At 42.0% G+C, this 21,280-nt stretch overlaps 2 protein-coding genes across 2 annotated transcripts; both read right to left on the reverse strand.

The window, feature by feature from the left end:
• Positions 1–512: 512 nt before the first annotated feature.
• Positions 513–5,825, reverse strand: LOC130206297 (TNFAIP3-interacting protein 1-like). The gene is made up of 9 exons (XM_056434204.1): positions 5,611–5,825; positions 4,252–4,355; positions 3,365–3,428; positions 2,823–2,882; positions 2,652–2,717; positions 2,340–2,549; positions 2,167–2,244; positions 1,212–1,316; positions 513–1,127 (listed from the first exon to the last, which is right to left on the reverse strand). Exons 1-9 carry the CDS (start codon positions 5,611–5,613, stop codon positions 1,041–1,043), a joined length of 777 nt encoding a protein of 258 aa, XP_056290179.1. The 5' UTR covers positions 5,614–5,825; the 3' UTR covers positions 513–1,040.
• A 3,796-nt stretch (positions 5,826–9,621) lies between these two features.
• On the reverse strand, positions 9,622–19,287 carry LOC130206161 (ADP-ribosyl cyclase/cyclic ADP-ribose hydrolase 1-like). The gene is made up of 8 exons (XM_056433982.1): positions 18,999–19,287; positions 13,908–14,034; positions 13,655–13,790; positions 12,833–12,915; positions 10,912–10,985; positions 10,332–10,418; positions 10,110–10,193; positions 9,622–9,863 (listed from the first exon to the last, which is right to left on the reverse strand). Exons 1-8 carry the CDS (start codon positions 19,178–19,180, stop codon positions 9,806–9,808), a joined length of 831 nt encoding a protein of 276 aa, XP_056289957.1. The 5' UTR covers positions 19,181–19,287; the 3' UTR covers positions 9,622–9,805.
• Positions 19,288–21,280: the final 1,993 nt, after the last annotated feature.

A 21,280-nucleotide genomic window follows, 5' to 3' on the forward strand; every position in this document is an offset into this window, starting at 1 on the left:
GATAGGAGAGATATGAGGGATAGGAAAGATAGGAGGGATAGGAAAGATAGGAGGGATAGGAAAGATAGGAGGTATAGGAAAGATAGGAGGGATAGGAAAGATAGGAGGTATCGGAAATATAGGAGGAAAAGGAAAGATAGGAGGGATATGAAAGATAGGAGGGATATGAAAGATAGGAGGTATAGGAAAGATATATGGGATATGATAGATAGGAGGGATAGGAAAGATAGGAGTATAGGAAAGATAGGAAGCATAGGAAAGATAGGAGGGATAGGAGAGATATGAGGGATAGGAAAGATAGGAAAGATAGGAGGTATAGGAAATATAGGAGGAAAAGGAAAGATAGGAGGAAAAGGAAAGATAGGAGGGATATGATAGATAGGAGGGATAGGAAAGATAGGAGGGATAGGAGTGATCATGCATCTCGTGATTCGCTCCTCGGACCTCCTGGAGTCCTGGATGGGATCAAAGTATGAAGGGAAGACGTAAAGTCAGAGATGGAGACGTCCATGACTCGTTCAAGGCTTTATTTTCATGAATAATTAACAGGAAACAGGTCAAAAACAAAAACATAAATATTCTTTGTCTTCTCCCACGACCTCGATCTTTCCCCGGAGGCCTTCGGGTGTGAACGAGGTAACGCTGACTGGACGCTTTCACAGAGACACCCGGCGCCGCGCCGCTCGTTCTTCCTCTTCCCAAAGCGTCGGCACACCACGGAGGTGCTTGGCGGCGAGTTTCTTCCTCCTCCTCCCGCGCACAGCGGTACCAGACTAACGACGTTCTGCTTTCTCTTGCATCCTCTTTTTTTAAATTTTATTGCACCGAGCGCGTTCGCTCACAGTTCTTCTTCACGTGCTGTTTTTAAAGTATCTTTTGACGCGTCCCGAGGGCTTGTGGATTGACCCCTCGTTACGACCGAGACGGGAAAAAAAGTACCCGAAGCCAAACTCGCCGAGCTCACTCATGGCGATCTGTGATCGGGGAGGCATTACATCGTGCAGGGCGCACGAAAAAACGAGCGAGGACGCCGTCGGTGGTCACGGCTCGACGCGGCGGACCGCCTCGCAGCGTGCACACGCGGCCTGGGCCTTGAGCGTCGGTCGCGGCGGCGGCGTCCACAACAGCTGTGGAAAACAGAGACGTCATTTAAATTAATCTACTGCACACACGCGGCAGGAAAACGAGAACACGCGGCGTCGGCGTCGTACCTGAGATTGAACTTTTCTGAACTTCTTCTCTTGTTCCAGGTACTTCTCCTTTAGCTTCACCCTGTCGCTGCGCTCCTTCAGAAAGTCCTCCTTGTAGACTTCTGCCTAAAAAATGGACGGCGGGGGGGACATGAGACAAGGACTCAAACAGGCGTGACACGGGGGGGGGGGAACTTATTTTAAGCTAGTTAGTTTATTTTAGCGCGAAGACTGAAAACAGAGGAAACTAGAATGGTCACTCGGTAGAGCGCATACCTTCGCATATCACAAGATTGGGCATTGAATTATGAACATGTTGGCATTAGTTGCATGCCAATTGGATAAAAATGAACCGTGCTATGGTAAAAAGAAGATGTTGACCTTTCCATGACCTTGACCTTTGACCCGATTGATCTCAAAATCTAATCAAATGGTCCCCGGATAATAACCAAACATCCCACCGAATTTCATGCGATTCGGTTTCATACTTTTTGTGTTATGCGAGTAACACGCATACAAATAAATAAATAAATAAATAAATACACGGCGATCAAAACATAACCTTCCGCATTTTCAATGCGAAGGTAAACAGCTAGCATGGCTCTCTCTGAAGATAGAAAGAAGAAGGAAAGACGTCTATACGGTTCTTCTAAAGCTCTTTGATTGTTAAATATGTCCAATTATAAGTGTAAAAACAAATAAATTGTGATTTTACAGGGAATTTATTTGTGGGAAGCTTTTCTTGGCGAGCAGCAAGAAATAATGCGGCATTTAACCCGCCATAATACCACAATTAGTCAAAACATTGTTATCCCGACACAGAATATAACATTAATTGGTGAGTTTTAGATGTGCTTCTTATAACTTGTGTCAAAACAGCCCGGCTAGCTGTTTCCCTCCGTCTCAAGTCTTTATGCTAAGCTAAGCTAAGCGCCTCCATCTTTATATTTGACCTGCAGACGTGACAGAAGCTCACCTGATGCTTCCAGACATCCTGCAGCGTGTCCGCGCTCACGCCGAGGGGCCGGGGGGCCTGAAGGGCCACCTCGAGGGCCTGCGGGAACACGTCAAAGCGGCTTTAATACCGGCGTCGGTGCAGGACACGAACATTTAAAAAGTCCGTCTGGTGTGCGCCGTCTCGTTCCTCACCCTGTTCAGCCGTCTGATCTCCTCGCGCTGATGCCGCCCTCTCCGCGTCAAAGTGCCGGTTCGCGCTCGCAGCTCCTCCGCCTCTTTTTCTACTTTCAGCAACTGGTCTCCGTTTTGATCTTTGGCGACCTTCTTGCATAACGCGGCGTTTATTCCTCCCTCCTCCTCCTCTGTGTGAATACGTTGCAGAGATGCTTTTAAACCCTGGACCTATAGAAAAAAAAAGGACGCACGGCATGAAAGCAGCGAAGCGAAATGAAGTCGTTGAAAATATGAACGAGCGCTGAATAAAACCAGGGTCTGTGAACGTACCCTCTCTTTGTAGTACCGTGCCATGGTGCGGTACTCTTTTGCCCATTTCTCATTAATAGAAAGAAGCTGAGGAAAAAAGAAAAGGTGTTTAAAATTTTTTTTAAAAAGTACATGTGTGTGTTTTTTTGGGGTATCAATACCCCCAAAATCTCACTCCTCACATGCACTCACCTCCTGCCTTTGCTCCTCCAAGAGGTGAATCTGCGCCTCCATTCGGACGTCACTGTCTGACTGAAGAGGACAAACATTAAAAAAAAGAGGAACTATTTAAATGTGGTACACGGTGAAGTCCATCTGCGACTGCACTGGCAATTATGCAATATAACTGTTATCTACGGACTTCCTTTTACATGTTTCTGGAAGTTTTGCGATGAAGTGTTTCCAGTCACAGAAGGAACACGATGTTTTATTTAATTTGCGGTAAGAGAAGCAGATAGCGAGAGCGTGAGGGCGAGTCTCGGACGCGTCTTCCACTGTAACTGTTTATTATTGTATTGTGTATTGTGTATGCATATATGTTGTATAGATACATATATATTTTATTTTATATTTTACTTTGTATACTTCTTGTATCCATCTTTATCTTTCATCCCTGTTTTTTATATTTTATTTATTATTCTTGTCTGTTTAGTTTATTGGTGCTGCTACTGTTTCGACAAATTTCCCCTTGGGGATTAATAAAGTACATTTCTATCTATCTATCTCACTGTTACCTGAATGCGACTGTCGGGATGCCTTCCTCCTCTGGAGGGATCCGCCGCCGCACACACCTGGTACCTGAAAAACATTTGATCGCCGTCAACTAAAATGTAATTTTATCACACTGCAGGAAACAACTGATTGTTGTTCCTGAGAACGTCTGCACACCTCCCTGAATAATACATTCACTCCATCATGTATAAGGATACCATTTGTACGTACTTACCTTAACCCTCCTGTTACCTTCACATTTACTAACATATTTTACCCTCGGGGTCAATTTGACCCCAGCCATTAAAACCTCCAGAAAATTATTAGAATTAATATTGTTTCCCAAGTTTGAGGTATACTTTATGTTTGTTTGTTGACTACCTAAATAGCCCTTTAAATATATAAAAAAGTTGATATTTCTTATATGTTTGACACAGTGAAAAACAGCCTGTGGTCAAATTGACCCCAAAGAACACCGACATTAAACATTGAATGGGGTCAATTTGACCCTAAAGGTAACAGGAGGGTTAAGTATTTAACATTTTTGCTTTACTATATACATTTCATGGCAACGGTTGGACTTTTTTACTCCTTTTTATAGTTACAAGTTACTTTTTAAATGAAAAAAAAAGTATGCTTAAAGGATATGACTATACTACTAATATAACATCACAACATATCTAAATTTGGCGACATTACAATTGTATAAAACTGAATATAATACACTTATATGGCAGTTTTAAGCCCCATTCTTTATTACGAATACTTTTAAAGCGCTCATAATACTTCTGTACTTTTACATGAAGGACTTTGACGTATAATGGAGGATGTTCATACGATGATATTTCTACATCAGGACCCGAGTACTCATCCCACCACGTCCAGTACTCTGCAGCAGTACCTGTCTCACCTGTCTGTGCTCGGCAGTGATGGATACAGTCTGTGTGTCTGTCTGTTGTCTGAGGTCTGTGGTCTCTCCACAGGGGGTCTGTCCATCGTGTCTCCACGTTGAGACTGTCAACACACAGAAGAGGAAATGCATTATGCATAACGGACATTTTAAAAAGACGACGTGCTTCAGTTTCACATATTTAGGAAGTTTTTATCCCAAATGTTCTGTTGAGGTTTTTAATCGCGGTTAAACACGGCTGACAGCTGAATGACGTTTAGTTATCTAACACTTTGCTTTACTGGACTTAAATGTCCTTGTTGTGAAGGGAAACTGGCCTTTCAGTTGTTTTAAATGAAACAAAAGATTCAGAAATATTATTTTAAATATTTGAACAAATCGAAGAAGAAGAAAAAACACCCCCCAAGAAATTGTACACAAACAAACAGATCAAGGTCCTAAAGGAAAGAGACACAATATTTTAAAGAATTAGTATATTAATTCAATATTTAAATATAATGAAAATAAATAATCCGTAAATAATTTAAATTAATTATAAAAATAAAACAATTCCTCATTTCTAATAACATTACAATCGCGCTAAATTCTCTCTTTAGATGACAGTAAGTAATACTGGGGTGGTCTGGTATTCTAGAGGGAAAGCAGTGCCTTTGTTACTTCTAATTAAACTTAATTTCTAATACATTTTCCTAAGAAATAAACAAAAAAAATGCCCAAGAAATAATTAACAGATTATGGGGAAAAGAGAATAAATGTATAATATATTGTGCTAAAAGTCCACAAGGGTTTGATTAAGAAGATTATTAATCAACTGAACGTTTGCTAATTAATAAACTGTCTACATTTTTCACCAAACAACAAGGGAAACATTCACCAATTGAACTCGCTCAGATTCTGCTTATTATATAATTGTAAAATAGCACTTTTGAATATGTCACCTTCAGCTCATTGCGTTTCAGACACATCCAATATGAATAAAGAAAACCAATTAAAAAAGATTCTTCAAAAAGAATAATGTGTCTGAAATGGTCGACCTATATGTGGAGGTGCTGATGTACTGAAAGTGTGTCGCGCACAAAATAACACAACGTGACAGCTGACTCAAAAACCCACGCAGAGGATGTGAAGTAGTCACGAGACCATCTATAAGCTGCACGTGGAGCTCTGAAACGTGTTCATAGCTCATCAATTCACACAATAAACGTCCAGACATGGAAAGATTATACATAAAGAGTATATGTATATTACTGATAAAGTATTGAACTATAGGAGGATTCCTTAAAAAATTAAAAGAAGAAAACTTAAACTTTTTAAAAAGTACAGACACAATTTATCATGACATAGCAATATAAATCTCACCATCGTGTTACTCCCTCGACAGCAGCTGTGGTGTGAAGCATCACATTGCTCCGCCAGTGGAGTTATACTGGGGACCGGTGACGTCACCACAGGGCAGAGCCGCTGTAGCGAAGGAAAGGAAAGTACAAGTCGGTGATCAGCAGCTCGAGCGGTAATCAATCAGCTCTTTATGGTACGGATCGATGACTCAGAGAAATAGCTCATTCTGCACTGCAAGAAATTAAGATATTTTTAAATTGTGTTTAGTTTGGCAATATGGCTGACTGGCGTTTTCTAATACTTTGTATTATTTTATTTTTCTTTACTTTATGATGTAAACATTGATATTTTATAGGGGCACTTATACTTGTATTTTAACTGTCAGTAATAAAACAATGGATTAACAGGGCATTCTAGAGGGAAATTATCATGTTTTCTCTACTAGAAGTGCATCATAAAAGGCAGTTTATCATGTTTTCTCCACTAGAAGTGCATACTAAAGGGCAGTTTATCATATTTTTTCCACTGAAGTGTATCCTAGAGGGCCCTTTATCATGTTTTTTCCACTAGAAAGGTATCTTAGAAGGCACTTTATGATGTTTTCTCCACTTGAAGTGCATCCTTATGGGCACTTTATGATGTTTTCTCCACTTGAAATGCATCCTTATGGGCACTTTATGATGTTTTCTCCACAGACGTCTATCCTAGAAGACACTTTTTGGATGTTTTCTCCACTAGAAGGGTATCCTTGAGGGCACTATATGTTAAATGTTCTTCACAGAATAGACTTAGAAATAGACACAAATTAAAACGTTTGTTGTTAAAAAATTAAATGACATAACATATACCTTTGGCCTATACTTTAAAATAAAAACAATTCTGACCTAAGTTGTTTAAAGACTATAACATGTTCAACGTTTTAATCCTGCAGTATTTTATTTAAAAAGCAAATTTTTCTCTCCATTGTATCTCTTTAAAAGAAGGACAATATAAAACCAATATCGCTGCTTCACGGAGTAAATGATCTTTTCTTAAATCAAACATCCCTTCATTCTGTGCAGCGGGCGGCTCCGTGTTGTCTTCCGGTGTCCTCGCGCTGCTCGCCCCGAGGAGCCGGAAACACGTTTCAAAGACGCTCACGTGAAACCGAAGACCAAAGAACATCCGAGTACCGGGGGTCCGTGGGAAAACCCCCGTCTCACAGGTACACCGTGTTCCTCAAAGTGTTGAGTCACAGCGGCCCGCTTCAGGGAAGCAGGAGAGGGGAAACACGCCTCTGATACCCGAGGAGGAGGAGGAGGAGGAAGAGGAGGAGGCCTCCTCATGTTATCCTCATGCTTCATTCTCACAATCTGCAAACCCACCTTTTTCTTCCTGGTTAAACATGTTTTTAAAATGTTAAAAACGCGTTAAAACAACGTGACGCCGACAAAAAAAGAAGCTGAGAAATTCCCACGTCACACTTTTGCCACCAGTAATTAGCACTTTATTTTCCCCCTCATTTTTGACGTTGAAGTTGGAGCTTCCACTTCAATTATTATCATTTTTGCAGATGTTGGGGAGGGACATCCCACCGCACCGAGAGAACGGGGCCGTTGTATGCGTAGCCTATTAATGATATCATGCAGCTTGAGCACCTACATGTAGACCCTGTGAGGACCAGGACCACGGAGACCGAGACTTTGAGCCGTTGAGACTAAACCAGGACCACGGAGACCGAGACTTTGAGCTGTTGAGACTAAACCAGAACCACGGAGACCGAGACTTTGAGCCGTTGAGACTAAACCAGGACCACGGAGACCGAGACTTTGAGCTGTTGAGACTAAACCAGGACCAGAGAGACCGAGACTTTGAGCTGTTGAGACTAAACCAGGACCACGGAGACCGAGACTTTGAGCTGTTGAGACTAAACCAGGACCACGGAGACCGAGACTTTGAGCTGTTGAGACTAAACCAGGACCACAGAGACCGAGACTTTGAGCTGTTGAGACTAAACCAGGACCACAGAGACCGAGACTTTGAGCTGTTGAGACTAAACCAGGACCACAGAGACCGAGACTTTGAGCTGTTAAGACTAAACCAGAACCACGGAGACCGAGACTTTGAGCTATTGAGACTAAACCAGGACCACGGAGACCGAGACTTTGAGCTGTTGAGACTAAACCAGGACCACAGAGACCGAGACTTTGAGCTGTTGAGACTAAACCAGGACCAGAGAGACCGAGACTTTGAGCTGTTAAGACTAAACCAGGACCAGAGAGACCGAGACTTTGAGCAGTTGAGACTAAACCAGGACCAGAGAGACCGAGACTTTGAGCTGTTAAGATTAACCAGGACCACAGAGACCGAGACTTTGAGCTGTTGAGACTAAACCAGGACCAGACGGGTGTTGAGTCCCACACCGTGACAATCTGAGAGATCATTTAATTATCCGAAACCGCTCCTCCGATGTGACCCTTGCCCTATGGGCCCTTTAAAGTCTCCAATTAACCTGCACAGGAAGCTTCGGAGGCCTCGATATCACAGACTCGTCACAGCGTCCCCCGTGTCGTGGTTTCACCGGAGGTTGCCCTTTCTTCATGTGACACCACCGTGTCGTGGGTTCCCAGCACTGACAGCGGCCCTCTTACGGTACGCGTGACACGGCATCTCTAGAAAGGAAAGAGGAGGCCGCCACTGAGCTCCTACTTCCTGCCGCAACAGTCTCACTCTGAGAGTCCCGCCTTTAACACAGATGAGAGTTCTTGTTGTGGCCGACGGCCTCGAATCCAAAAGCAAAAGCAGGAGAGGTTTGCACGAGCACGCTCTTTTAAGTGTCGGAGTTTATGTGCATTTACTTCGACGTCTGACCTTTCGGCCCCAGATTCACGTGAATCAAAAAGAAAAGGGGAAATAAAAGGAAACGCACAGAAGAGTTTGTGTTTCTGTTTCAGCCTCCAAAACCACAAAAGATTCATTTATCATTACTCAGGATTAGCGTTCACGTTTTGCTTCTATTTGTGACTGAAAAACACGTTTCACTTATTTTTCTTGCTTGAATCAAACCAAAAATAAAGGATTTATTGAACTTCTGTTTGCAGATGATCACCTAAACTGTTCCTTTAAGATCGTTTCATACAATCATTGTTAATTTTCACAGCACGAAGGTGATTTAATATCATGCTTCAACCTTTTATCTCAAATATATTTCAACTTTTCCAGTCAAATAAGAAGGGAAATCCACCGTTAAGCATATTAATATTAATAATAATATTAATAATAATGTTAATATTAATAATAATAAGGGCCGATATTTGAACTTGAAAACACCAGAAACCAAAATTAGTGTAATGTATTTTTAAGAACTCCTCCATCAGAGATCGATGATGAGAGACACAATACTGTTATCTGTGATATAAGTGTTTGTAGATGGAGGAGAGATTAATATTTTAGGGGGGATTCATGTCAAATGTGTTCACAATCATATCACATTTCACAATCAAAGACAATTTGACAGCCTCGTATTTTAAAACTGTATTTAAAAATAAATTCAACAATCCGCCACCACAGAGACCTGAGAATGGGTGTAATGTGTCAACTTTCTTAGTCTTTGTTAGGACTCTGGCAGCGGCATTCTGAATAAGTTGTAGCTGTTTAAGTGCTTTTTGGGAGACCTGAAAAAGATTAACAATAGTCTAACCTACTGGAGATGATGAAAGAAGTTTTCTAAATCTTGTTTGGACATAAATCCTTAAATTCTCTAATATTTTTTTTAGATGGTAATAGGATGATTTTGATTTGTTGATGATTTGTATTTAAAATTCAGAGAATCAATTATAACACCCAAAAATTTTTTTTTTTTTTTTTTTTTAAAGAAAGAGAGTCCATGAGCACAAACTTTCTTTTTTTTCTTTTTAGCACAACACAACAATCTATATTTTTTTATTTTTTTCATTTTAGTTGGATTTATCATTGATTTGGGGGCACTGTGTCAGTGGAATTAGATAGCAGCTCAGGTATTTCACCCCACAGTGCAGGACACTTTACCACAGCTCATTTTAAGATATTTAAAACAAAATTAAACATTACAAACATTATTATCACGTTATAAAAATATGTGTGAGTGACATTGAAAAACAAATTTTTTTTTTTACATGGAGTCAAACAATTGCATAAAAGCACATTGTTACATTTACAGATGTATGGTTGTGTCTCGTGTTATGATCCGAGGTTCAGTTCACCAACAGTTCCCACAGAATTCCTTTGGACGAGCGCTGCAGTCATGGAGGTCGGCCCTGGAGAGAGAGAGAGAGGAGAGAGAGAAAGAGAGAGAGAGAGAGAGATGACATGCAGTACATGCATACATGTCTCACACAGCATTATTGTCAATTTTCCAATGTTGAACATAAAGAAAATCAAAAATACGTTTGTCTTTTTTGTCCAACATAAAGTGAAATAAAAGTAATAAATAATAATAATAATAATAATAACAATAATATTAATAAATAAGAATAATGACATCATCATATACGTATACGTACTCGGTTACTTCCCTGCATTCATACGAAATTTTGGGATCCAGCTCCTTCTGCAAATTCTTTAAAGATGCATTTGTGCAGTTTGTCCTGAAGGGGAAACAGAAAAACACGAGTTCAGGAATCAAAATATCTCGGTATGAGTTTTTTCACACATCACACTCGTTCCGGGAAAGAAAAAGAAAGAAAGAAAGAAAAGGACGATAACGCTGAGGAGGCGAATCTCACGCGGAGTTCTCCTGTGAGACGAGAACGACCTGAAGTCTCTTCACCCTGGGAAAGTGGAACCGCTTCACCTCGTTGCTCGCAAAGACACTGATGGAGAGAGAGAGAGAGAGAGAGAGAGAGAGAGAGAGAGAGAGGGCACAATTTACTCAGCATGACTCTCCTTAATTATGCTTAAATAGTTGATTATTGGACGTTAAATGACACCAACGACATCACTACACACTAAAGCTTTCCTTCACCAATTTATCATTTGCATCATTTTGGTTTGTTGGTTATTGTGCTTAATTATAATATATATAAACCTAAAAACAAATATTCTCTTGGTGCAGAGTGCCTTATTCTCTAATAATCAAAGAAATATAATTATTCCCTGAGGTTTTTCTTTATTTCTTGGGATTTTATCCTGATCCGACGTGAGGGCTGTACAAAATAAACTGAATTAAATTGACTTTGGAGCAAAATCATAATGATTTTAAGACAAAACTATACTGTATGTAAATAAATCCTATAAGAATGCAAATAAATGTAATTTTTCTTTAGTTTTTTTGTGCTGAATGAGTCTCTGAATGATCCAGCTCACCTGTCAGGATGGAATGGCGTGGCGATGGACCCGTTCAGCATCGCCGCGACGTCGCCGCATGCGCTGTCTGCAAACTACACGCACATGATGAGCTTTACATTCACACGACCGACTCCTACGCAATGCAGACATTCACAGGATACATGCAGCAGCGAACATAAACTATACAGTGTGTGGATACCAAATAAACTGGGTCCATCTGTCCTTTAAGTAGCTCAAATAAACGGTTGTGATTTAAGAGAAACAGGCTGGGCTACACTTCTTTTTATTCGATGCTTCTTTTTTTTTGTCACTGTAGCACCGACACCTGTTAGAATGAATCTCCTCAGGTAAAAAACACACACACACACACACACACACCACCAGTCAATATGTCACATGACTACAAAGTGTCTCAAAAGAGCCCCTTTCACCCACTTTTAGGCCGTTAATCACCTTTTCAATATCAGGTATTTCGTGAAAACTCGTCTTCTACTTTGAGTTTCGTAAAACAACCAGGTTGTTTGTCGGGATTTCCCACGCGAGGAAATATTCCACAGAGACGAACAAGAGGAGGTGAACAGCGACGCATTCCTCCACAGAGCGTCCTCTGGCTCAAGGAGCAGTGGACCCCACGTCCTCCAGAACAATCCGTCCTTGTCTACGTGTTTCTGAAGCCGCTCTCTTCTCCTGTCGGCTCGGCGGCGGTTCAACATTTTGACTTTTTTTTTTTTAGCTCCCTCGCGCATCAAAATCACCCAACTCATTGTTGTGGGTGATGTTGGGTGTGGTCACAGGTGCGATGCTTTTCAACGACATGTCACTCTTAAAGGAACAGTACGTCAGGAGGTATTGGACATCATATCCATGCCAACGTTGTTATTACTGTGTAATAACATATTTCTTTTGTGCCGTGATTTTTAAGTCAGTAGTGATGGAAAGCTCAATTTCTATTATTGTATTTTCTACATTTATCTATGTACTGCAAAAAAAGTGATGGATAACATATCAGTGTTAGCATGAGGTCTAACTTACCTCAATTAAAATGTAGAACTGTCGTTGTATTCTTTTTTTATATTTTGTGTTTTGTTTTTTATTCTTGTGTGTTTGGTTTATTGGTGCTGCTACTGTGATGACAAATCTCCCCATGGGGATTAATAAAGTATATATCTATCTATCTAAACCTGAAATTGCATTGATTTGTGTGTTTGGCCACCAGGGGGCAGCAGAAAGAAACAAGCTGTATACTTTAATTTGGAGTTTTGTTTCTATCCGCCTCTGTTTTAGCTCTGGTTTTGCTTTCTCCCCCCTCTCCACATCTGTCATCATGTCTTTTGGGTTTTAAGAGCTTTTTTCTGTGAAAACCACGACCAGCTGCAGCCGCAAATCACCCAGGGGAGAGCACACAGCGAAACAAGGAACCGAAACTCAATACAAAGCTCAGTGAAGCCAAAGAGGGCCTGGAGGTCCAGGTGACGCTTCATAACGAGCCACGCCCTTTCTCGTTGTTTCCCACGTCAGCGTTTGATGCCTTTGTGTGGTAAAGATATCGGTTATAAAGGACAAAAAAAAGAAATCCAAGATTTTAACAATGCTGCACTTTCAGCTTTCTAGGGTGACGCCGGGCTGAGTTTGCTCTGTGTGTATCTGTTGCACTTTCTTAAAGCGACGAGTGTCTTTGTGTTAAAGTGTTTAAGTCGAGCTCATTTTCTGGGCTGCTCTGCTGGTTGCCGCCGGTCGCTCAGGAGGGAGCTCCGCTATGCGTCTCCACGGAGACGGACACAAAGCCTCATTGATGGAGAGCTGGATGACCTTTTGTCTTTCCTCGGCTCCACTTAAAGCACAGGAGCCGCTTCACCTCACACTCCACGTGTGTGTGTGTTGTTGTTCTGAGCGCGGCTCGATGGACCCCTTCCAGGATCCTCGTGGACTAAAAACTCACGTCGGCCGAGACTCGGTTCCAGAAGGAGCGGACGGGGTTGTTCTCGCAGTCGGTCCATCCCGGGCAGCCGGTCGTGAACGTTTCTGCAACGACAGACACGGAGTCAACACTTTGTTGTTGTCTTTGTTGTTTTTTTGCATTTCAATGCAACAAAACAGGAACTGACACAAAATCCATCAATGTTTTTTCCAAAAAAAACCAGATGAAAATGCTTCTCGTTGATAGTTATGTCCCTTTTCTCTTCATCTGATCCTTAATGATACGTTGTTGTGCTCTTACTTAAAGGGTCATGATAAAGTAGCGTTATACCCGCTAGTGAAATGTAAACCTTTCCTAATCTACTCTGGGAACAGGCATGAAAAGGACAAAATCATCTTAAAACTAGAATGGGCACTCTGTAGAGCGCATACCGTCGCATATCACAAGATTGGGCATTGAATTATGAACATTTTGGCGTTAGTTGCATGCCAATTTGATAGAAATTGACCGCGCTATGGTAAAAAGAAGATGTTGACCTTTTCATGACCTTGACCTTTGACCCGATTGATCCCAAAATCGAATCAAATGGTCCCCGGATAATAACCAATCATCCCACCAAATTTCATGCGATTCGGTTTAATACTTTTTGTGTTATGCGAATAACACGCATACAAATAAATAAATAAATAAATAAATACACGGCGATCAAAACATAACCTTCCGCATTTTCAATGCGAAGGTAAAAAGCCTTTTTGTTGTAGTTTTACTGCCGCTGCTCTTCATTCCGAGTCCTTTGATCTCTTAATCTCTTCCTGTAGATGCGACGAGGGGGAGGAGTCTCACCGTTGCTGCCCTCCTTTCCGCACCAGGTCAGCCCGTCCAGCACCGACCCCAGCAGCGTTTCCTCCACGGTGACATAACAAGAGCTCTCCTTGGTGAAGTTGTGGACCACGTCCTTGGTTTTACTCCAGAACATCAGCTAACCGCCCGCACCCAAAAGAAGAAAGAAAGCGCCCGCCCCCCAGCGCGGATGTTAAATGCATTGTGCTGCGATTAAAGAGTGGATGACGAGCATTGTGAAGAGAGCGCCGTTTACTCGGTTGCACGTGCTTCTGAAAGGCACCCCGACCATCAAAGGATCGTAGGCCTCATGGGTAACTCCACACGGGTCCTTCCCCACGTAGCCCAGCTGGAACGCATTCCAGACGTCTTCACATTCGTATCTGAAAAGAAATAAAATGGCAGCGCTGCAGTTTGGTGGTGGAAAAAGGTTCAAGTTCATGCACGACATCTGGTGCACGCTGTGTGGGAATTCCAGTTCATTAGTCGAGTTACGCGTTCGGGAAATGACGGTTGAGAAGCGCTACGTCTGGTTCACGTTATCGGTCTGGATCAGTGTTCGTGCAGAATGCATGTGTGTGCAGCGTGCTCGAGGGGGGAGGGGGAGATCCCTGTGTTTTGAAGTTCAGTTTATTTGCTATATTTATTGATCCGAGCTCAATAAACATGGCATTTCACTTAACCCCAGTTGGAGTTGTGTGTTTCGTGAAGCACTTTGTGCTCTATAAATAACATTATTATCATGGACATCAGGCACGTGCACAGACATTTTGGGGGGCAGGTGCTCAAACCCAAAAAAAGGGCACCCAATGCCACAAGAAAATTCTGACAGAGTTGAAGCATAAGCAGCAATACACTGATGATGCAATACATCCTCGACCTGCATTCCTCTGGGCAGCATCAGACCGCTAGCTTACATTTTCTTTATGAATAACGCTGAATTATTATATAGCAACAACAGTACAAGCGTTCTGATTGGCTAATGGGTCGTCATGCCAGCCACGTATCGCCCTCCTCGCCGGTCTGATACGGATCCGTATTGCCCTCTTACGTCATTTTCAAAATGAGCGATATTGATAGACATCAACAGCCAAGAGCAGTGGTCCTCAAACTAAGGCCCGCGGGCCGGATACGGCCCGCCTCCACATTTGGCCCGGCCCTCTGAACAATACCAGAGAGGCCTTATGATTTGTTTTTCAGTCTGGCCACGCAAATCCTAGACTAGCCCGTTAAATAGAACGGAATAAGAACTCTCTCTCTCTCTATCTCTTCTCTCTCCTCTCTCTCTCTCTCTCTATTCTCTAAACATAACTCAAGTCAGTAAACAGCTGGACAAAGCTTTGAAATCACGGATTTCGTGAGTTTTTGTTTGTTTATTTTTTTAGGAACCGTCGGACCAGTTGTGACGTCATGTTTTCAGCAGCGCTAATGTTGTGGTTGATTTATCACAAAACAACGTCAGGGGACAAACACCGTCATGACCTGTTTGCAGGGCTCTCAAGTGTCACGCATTGAGCGTGACAGTCACGCATTTCAGTCTTAAGTCACACACTCCCGCCACATATCGTATTTATCACGCTGAAAAAAACGCTAAACGGAAAGAGTCATTAGCAATGTGTATTCAATCAATACTTCAACTATCATCTGTGTTATATAACTCTCACTCTTGCCTGTCTTCAAAACTTGAGAGCCCTGAACTGTTTGTCTGGTGCTGCGGCTCAGAGGAGAAGGAGGTGCACCTGTTTAGTGGCGCGAGGAGTACTGCGCGAAGGAGGAAGAGGGAGGGGCGCGGCGTGGGGAAGAGAGGGGGGGCTCGTGAGCGTCACGGAGCATGTCGGGGCGAAATTCTCACAATAACTCAAATAAATGCCCCGTCGGATATTAAAACACATTTGGGGGGACTTGATGACAGAGAGAATAACTTTTATTCTTAAATACTGAAAGCAAAAAGGGCACTTTTCTCATCCAGGGCAAAGGGGCTGGTGCTTGAGCACCACTAGGGCTCTATCTGTGCACGTGCCTGTATGTATATGCACTATAAATAACATTATTATCATGTGCATGCTCTATAAATAACATTATTATCATGTACATGCACTATAAATAACATTATTATCATGTGCATGCTCTATAAATAACATTATTATCATGTACATGCACTAGAAATAACATTATTATCATGTGCATGCTCTATAAATAACATTATTATCATGTGCATGCTCTATAAATAACATTATTATCATGTGCATGCTCTATAAATAACATTATTATCATGTACATGCTCTATAAATAACATTATCATGTACATGCTCTATAAATAACATTATTATCATGTACATGCTCTATAAATAACATTCTTATCATGTGCATGCACTAGAAATAACATTATTATCATGTGGATGCTCTATAAATAACATTATTATCATGTACATGCTCTATAAATAACATTATCATGTACATGCTCTATAAATAACATTATTATCATGCGCATGCTCTATAAATAACATTATTATCATGTACATGCTCTATAAATAACATTATTATCATGTGGATGCTCTATAAATAACATTATTATCATGTGGATGCTCTATAAATAACATTATTATCATGTGCATGCTCTATAAATAACATTATTATCATTTTAAAGAAATGATGTGGGAAAAAAGTGCCATTGTTGAACGTGTCCGATTCATATCTCAAGTCGATATCACCTTGATAACAATAAACAAGACAACAAGTTGTGAAGGGGAAGTCCTCTTTGCCCTGTGACCACATGGGGACTACAGGGACATTGATTCATGATGGTTCATGCACTTGTTGTCATTGCATATTATTGTATTTCAATATATTTGGCGGCTACGACGGTTTATTTAATTATATCTGGCATTAATAAAGTTATCCATCCATCCAGGAATCTGTTTCTATTATTGAGTTAATAGAAACACCTGTCAGTGTAATGAAAGCTCCACAAAATGACCATAACGTTGTGTTAGACTGCAGTAGTTTATGCACATTAAATGTTATTCCAAATGGACTTATTCTGTAGTGTGGTTCGGGTTACCTAGGGTCTCTATGGGGGTCTCCATGGAGTCTCTATATCAGGGGTGCTCAATACGTCGATCGCGATCTACCAGTCGATCGCGGCGTAGTAGGCTATTGGTAAATCACATGACATTAAAGAAAATTGGCCCACCCCCCTGTAATTTTCTCTATAGCACGTCTTTGTTCTTTTATTAAATCATATCTATATAACAGCATGTCATTTCTGTCTCTACGTGTCGCGTTAACACGAGCAAAAAAAAGTCACTTGCACCCCCCCCCCCCCCCCTCCGTAGGTAGATCATTTTGACCTGGTCATCTTATAAGTAGCTCGCGTGCTGAAAAAGTGTGAGCACCCCTGCTCTATATGGTCTCTATACGGTCTCTATAGGGGTCTCCAAGGGGTCTCTATAGGGTCTCCGTAGGGTCTTTATGGGGTCTCTATATGGTCTCTTGGGTCTCCGTAGGGTCTCTATGGGGTCTCTATATGGTCTCTTGGGTCTCCGTAGGGTCTCTATGGGGTCTCTATATAGTCTCTAGGATCTCCGTAGGGTCTCTATGGGGTCTCTATAGAGGTCTCTATAGGGTCTCCGTAGGGTCTCTATGGGGTCTCTCTATGGTCTTTAGGGTCTCCGTAGGGTCTCTATACGGTCTCTATAGGGGTCTCCAAGGGGTCTCTATAGGGTCTCTATGGGGTCTCTATATGGTCTCTAGGGTCTCCGTAGGGTCTCTATGGGGTCTCTATATAGTCTCTAGGGTCTCCGTAGGGTCTCTATGGGGTCTCTATATGGTCTCTAGGGTCTCCGTAGGGTCTCTATGGGGTCTCTCTATGGTCTCTAGGGTCTCCGTAGGGTCTCTATGGGGTCTCTATATAGTCTCTAGGGTCTCCGTAGGGTCTCTATGGGGTCTCTATATAGTCTCTAGGGTCTCCGTAGGGTCTCTATGGGGTCTCTCTATGCAGGGCTCCAGACTGCGACCAAATGGTCGCATTTTGCGCCTAAAATTAGACACAGTGCGAGTACATTTTTCATCAACTCGCGCATGCGCGACCAGTAAATTAGCAGATTTCTTTTTTTTGAATGGACAGAGCGGCCAGCTGCTGATCACTCACTCAATAGCTCGACCTGCACGAATAGATTTGTACAAGAGCGCAAACATTTTTTGGGGAGCACCGAAGACCCATTTTGACCCAGGAAAAACCCTGTGTGCGCCCCTAAATTTTCTGCTTGCGCCCCTAAAATTTTAAGTTAGGGGCCACTGTGCTCCTAGTAAAAAAAGTTAGTCTGGAGCCCTGCTATGGTCTTTAGGTCTCTATAGGGGTCTCCAAGGGGTCTCTATAGGGTCTCCGTAGGGTCTCTATGGGGTCTCTATATGGTCTCTAGGGTCTCCGTAGGGTCTCTATGGGGTCTCTATATGGTCTCTAGGGTCTCCGTAGGGCAGGGCTCTCAAGTTTTGAAGACAGGCAAGAGTGACATTTCCATCAGCACACCAGCAGAACGAAATTTCAGTCAGTCGCGCGCAATTCCAGGATGCTTTATTTTCATTGGTTGCTGGATTAAATCTTACCCAGATACAACAGATACGGTTTTTTTTCTGATTCGCTATTGTGTAGCACATTTCTTTTTTTTGATTGGCAAATAAGCGGCACCTCACAGCAGAACTCCAGGGGAGCGCTCGATTCCTCCACGGTGAGGGCAGCGCAGACAGCTCATGTTTGCGCGCTGCGGCACATTAAAACATTAAATAGCCGAGAGTTTTTTTCAGCGTGAGAAATACGATGTGTGGCGGGAGTGCGTGACTTAAGACCGAAATGCGTGAGTCTCACGCTCAATGCGTGACACTTGAGAGCAGGCGCGTCTCTAGGATTTGGATATAGGGGGTGGGGGGGGGGGGGGTGCTAGTGAGTTTTTCGAGTGAGAGTGTCCTCACCTGTGTGCGCCGGCGCGTATCACGGCAGAGCGATGCGCGTTATGGGAGCGGCGGCGCTGGGCTTAGCCCAGAGGAGTGAAGTAGCGAAATTTGTAGACATAGAAACACACTCAGACAGCAGCTTGATGTTACGTGCGCCTGCTGCCAGTCTGACTCCGCTGTTTTGGGTGAATGACGTCACGTGCGAAGCTGGAGGTGTTAACCACTTGTGTACCAAATCTTTTTTTTTTTTTGGTTGAAAACATTCGGGGCTAATGAAAAAACATTTCAGGGGCCCCGGAAAACATTTTTAGCCTAGGGACGCCACTGCTTGAGAGCCCTGCCGTTGGGTCTCTATAGGGGTCTCTAAAGGGTCTCTCTAGGGTTACTTTACGCTTACCCCTTGAACGCCTCACACCTCTCCATGAAAGTGGGTTTCAGCGCGGGCTCCTTCGGCCCGACCCCCACCACGTATAGGACGGCGAGGATGACGACGACCACCAGCAGCAGCGCGAAGGCGCCGAGGAACAGACGCCGTCTGCGGCGTCTCTTCTCGGCGGAACGAGTCACTCCGCGCTCCATGAGAAGAAGAAATAGAAGAAAAGACCGTCTGAGAAAACACACAAAGTAGTCCGGCTGTCAACACAACGTCGGTGCGGCAGCAATGACGTCGCTCGCGCTCGCGCTTCTATTTATGGTGGAGTGCTGGTGGGGGTGTGAGCTCCACACAGGAATCTTCTGAGGTGGAGCTGCTGCCCAATGTGAGGTCCGAGGGTCACAAAAGAGGGCCGGTAAGCACTGGTGCATGGAAACAACTTGATACTGAACTTAAGTATTTTTGAGGCACTTGTATTTCTTTATTTCTTTTAATTCTTGCAGTCTTAGTGTACTTTTTACTCCACTATTTGATACCTTTAGTTACTTTGCAGAATATTTTTAATACAAAGTATTAGCAGCAACGTATATATTAGTACCACTTCCGTATTTCTTAAGGGTGTTTCCTTTAATTAAGAAAGAAATCCACCCCAAAAATATATATTCAAATTAAGTGTTTTGCAAAGCGGTCCTTGTGCAGGATTAAAAAAAAGAAGAAATAAGTAAAAATACTAATAGATTACTAAATAGAAAAATAAATAATCACTATAATAAAATAGAAATAGAAATATCAACTAAATACTAAGTTATACCCTGTCAATAATAAAAAATAATCATGTTTAGAAAATATATATACTGTAATTAATTGGACTTTTTACAAGTCTGTTAGAATATATTTATTTTTTTATACAAAACTAATTTCAAGATGAACATGCCTTTTTTCATCATGCATGAATATAATTTTTTCTGGCCACCACATTGAAGGCCTATCCAATGCTCAACGGAAGTAAGATGAAGACAGAGCTCAGCCTCATCTATGGCACAGAGGAATTTCGATCCTGTTTTGGTGCTGTGGATCTTTTCCAGTTCATGGAAAATAATCTATCGGAGGTATTTTCAGAGACACAAACACAGCTGAAAATCATCATCACAACTCCCATGACCACTGCTGAGGCTGAGAGGTGTTTTTCAACACTGAAAAGGGTTATGGAAAAAAGGCTTGTCACAGACATGATTGACTTTAACCAGAGAGTTATTGAGAAGTTTGCCAACTTGAAAGAGAGGAGGGCTAAATTTCTTTACAAGTAGTGGGGCCTCTCTGTCAAACATCCAATGTACAATGTGATGCATCTCTTTCTGAATCCAATGTTTCGTTTATTTAGTTGTTATTGGACAGTGTTGAGCACTGTGTTCTTGAAATAAAGATTTGTTTTTACAATATTCAACTCAAAACCTCTTTTCTTCCCATTGTGGAGTGCTATTTATACCGCGCCGCCCAACTGCGCCCCCACAAAAAACAATTTCACCAGCCGCCACTGATTGGACTAAACTGTTTATGTTATCAATGGCAGCCACAACTCCCACGAGTGACTTCCAGTGCAAGCTCCAACCAGTTTGGACCTTTCTCCATTCACATCTCATCTGACAGTTTTCCGACCTGTCTGCTCTTGTTCTTTTGCATTTATGTTTATATCAGTAACTTGCTGGGAATTCCTGTACACAAATGCTTATTAATGATGTCAAAAGAACTCAAAGGCCTCCGGAGGAGCTTACAGGACAACTTGTTGCAACGTGCCACCGACCTTTGAGTGTCAACAAAGCCAAAGATCAACCGCTCCTGTAAACTGGCTCCATATCTCAATGATTATTTTATTTCTTATCACTCAACAAACACAGGGTGATCATGCAGTGGATGTTTATTGTGCTAATTAGCTTGCATCATGAATAAATTACACATATGCTGATCAGTGGAGGGGGGATAACAAAGTAGAAGCACAGCTCTTAGGTACAATAATAGTATAATAGGCAAATATTTTACTTTCTACTCCAATACATTTGTCTAATGCGTTTAGTTAATAGTAGCATTGCAGTTTCTTATTAGGAATACAAAAGGAAATGAACATTAATTATAATGTATTATAAGAGGTAAAACAATTGTTCAATTCACAAACTGTCCAGCAGGATGTAAATAAATCAAAGTTAGCCTCATATTTACTAGCTGCGACGTTAAAGTGATGTATACATTAATGCATTATTATTATTAAATCATATACGTTAATCTGGTTGGTTGGTTAGGAAACGGTTTCA

Source organism: Pseudoliparis swirei, chromosome 16 (genome assembly GCF_029220125.1).
Source record: "Pseudoliparis swirei isolate HS2019 ecotype Mariana Trench chromosome 16, NWPU_hadal_v1, whole genome shotgun sequence".
NCBI lineage: Eukaryota > Metazoa > Chordata > Actinopteri > Perciformes > Liparidae > Pseudoliparis > Pseudoliparis swirei.

What these genes read in the sequence shown, in the direction of transcription:
- LOC130206297 (XM_056434204.1), bottom strand. An exon ending in ATCCCGACAGTCGCATTCAG is followed by an intron (nt 2,883 to 3,364) that starts GTAACAGTGAGA and finishes TGTCCTCTTCAG; the next exon opens with TCAGACAGTGACGTCCGAAT. An exon ending in CACGGTACTACAAAGAGAGG is followed by an intron (nt 2,550 to 2,651) that starts GTACGTTCACAG and finishes TTTTTTCTATAG; the next exon opens with GTCCAGGGTTTAAAAGCATC.
- LOC130206161 (XM_056433982.1), bottom strand. Translation starts at nt 19,180, where the DNA reads ATGGAGCGCGGAGTGACTCGTTCCGCCGAGAAGAGACGCCGCAGACGG. An exon ending in AGGTGTGAGGCGTTCAAGGG is followed by an intron (nt 14,035 to 18,998) that starts GTAAGCGTAAAG and finishes ATTTCTTTTCAG; the next exon opens with ATACGAATGTGAAGACGTCT. An exon ending in ACGCCATTCCATCCTGACAG is followed by an intron (nt 10,419 to 10,911) that starts GTGAGCTGGATC and finishes TCTCTCCATCAG; the next exon opens with TGTCTTTGCGAGCAACGAGG.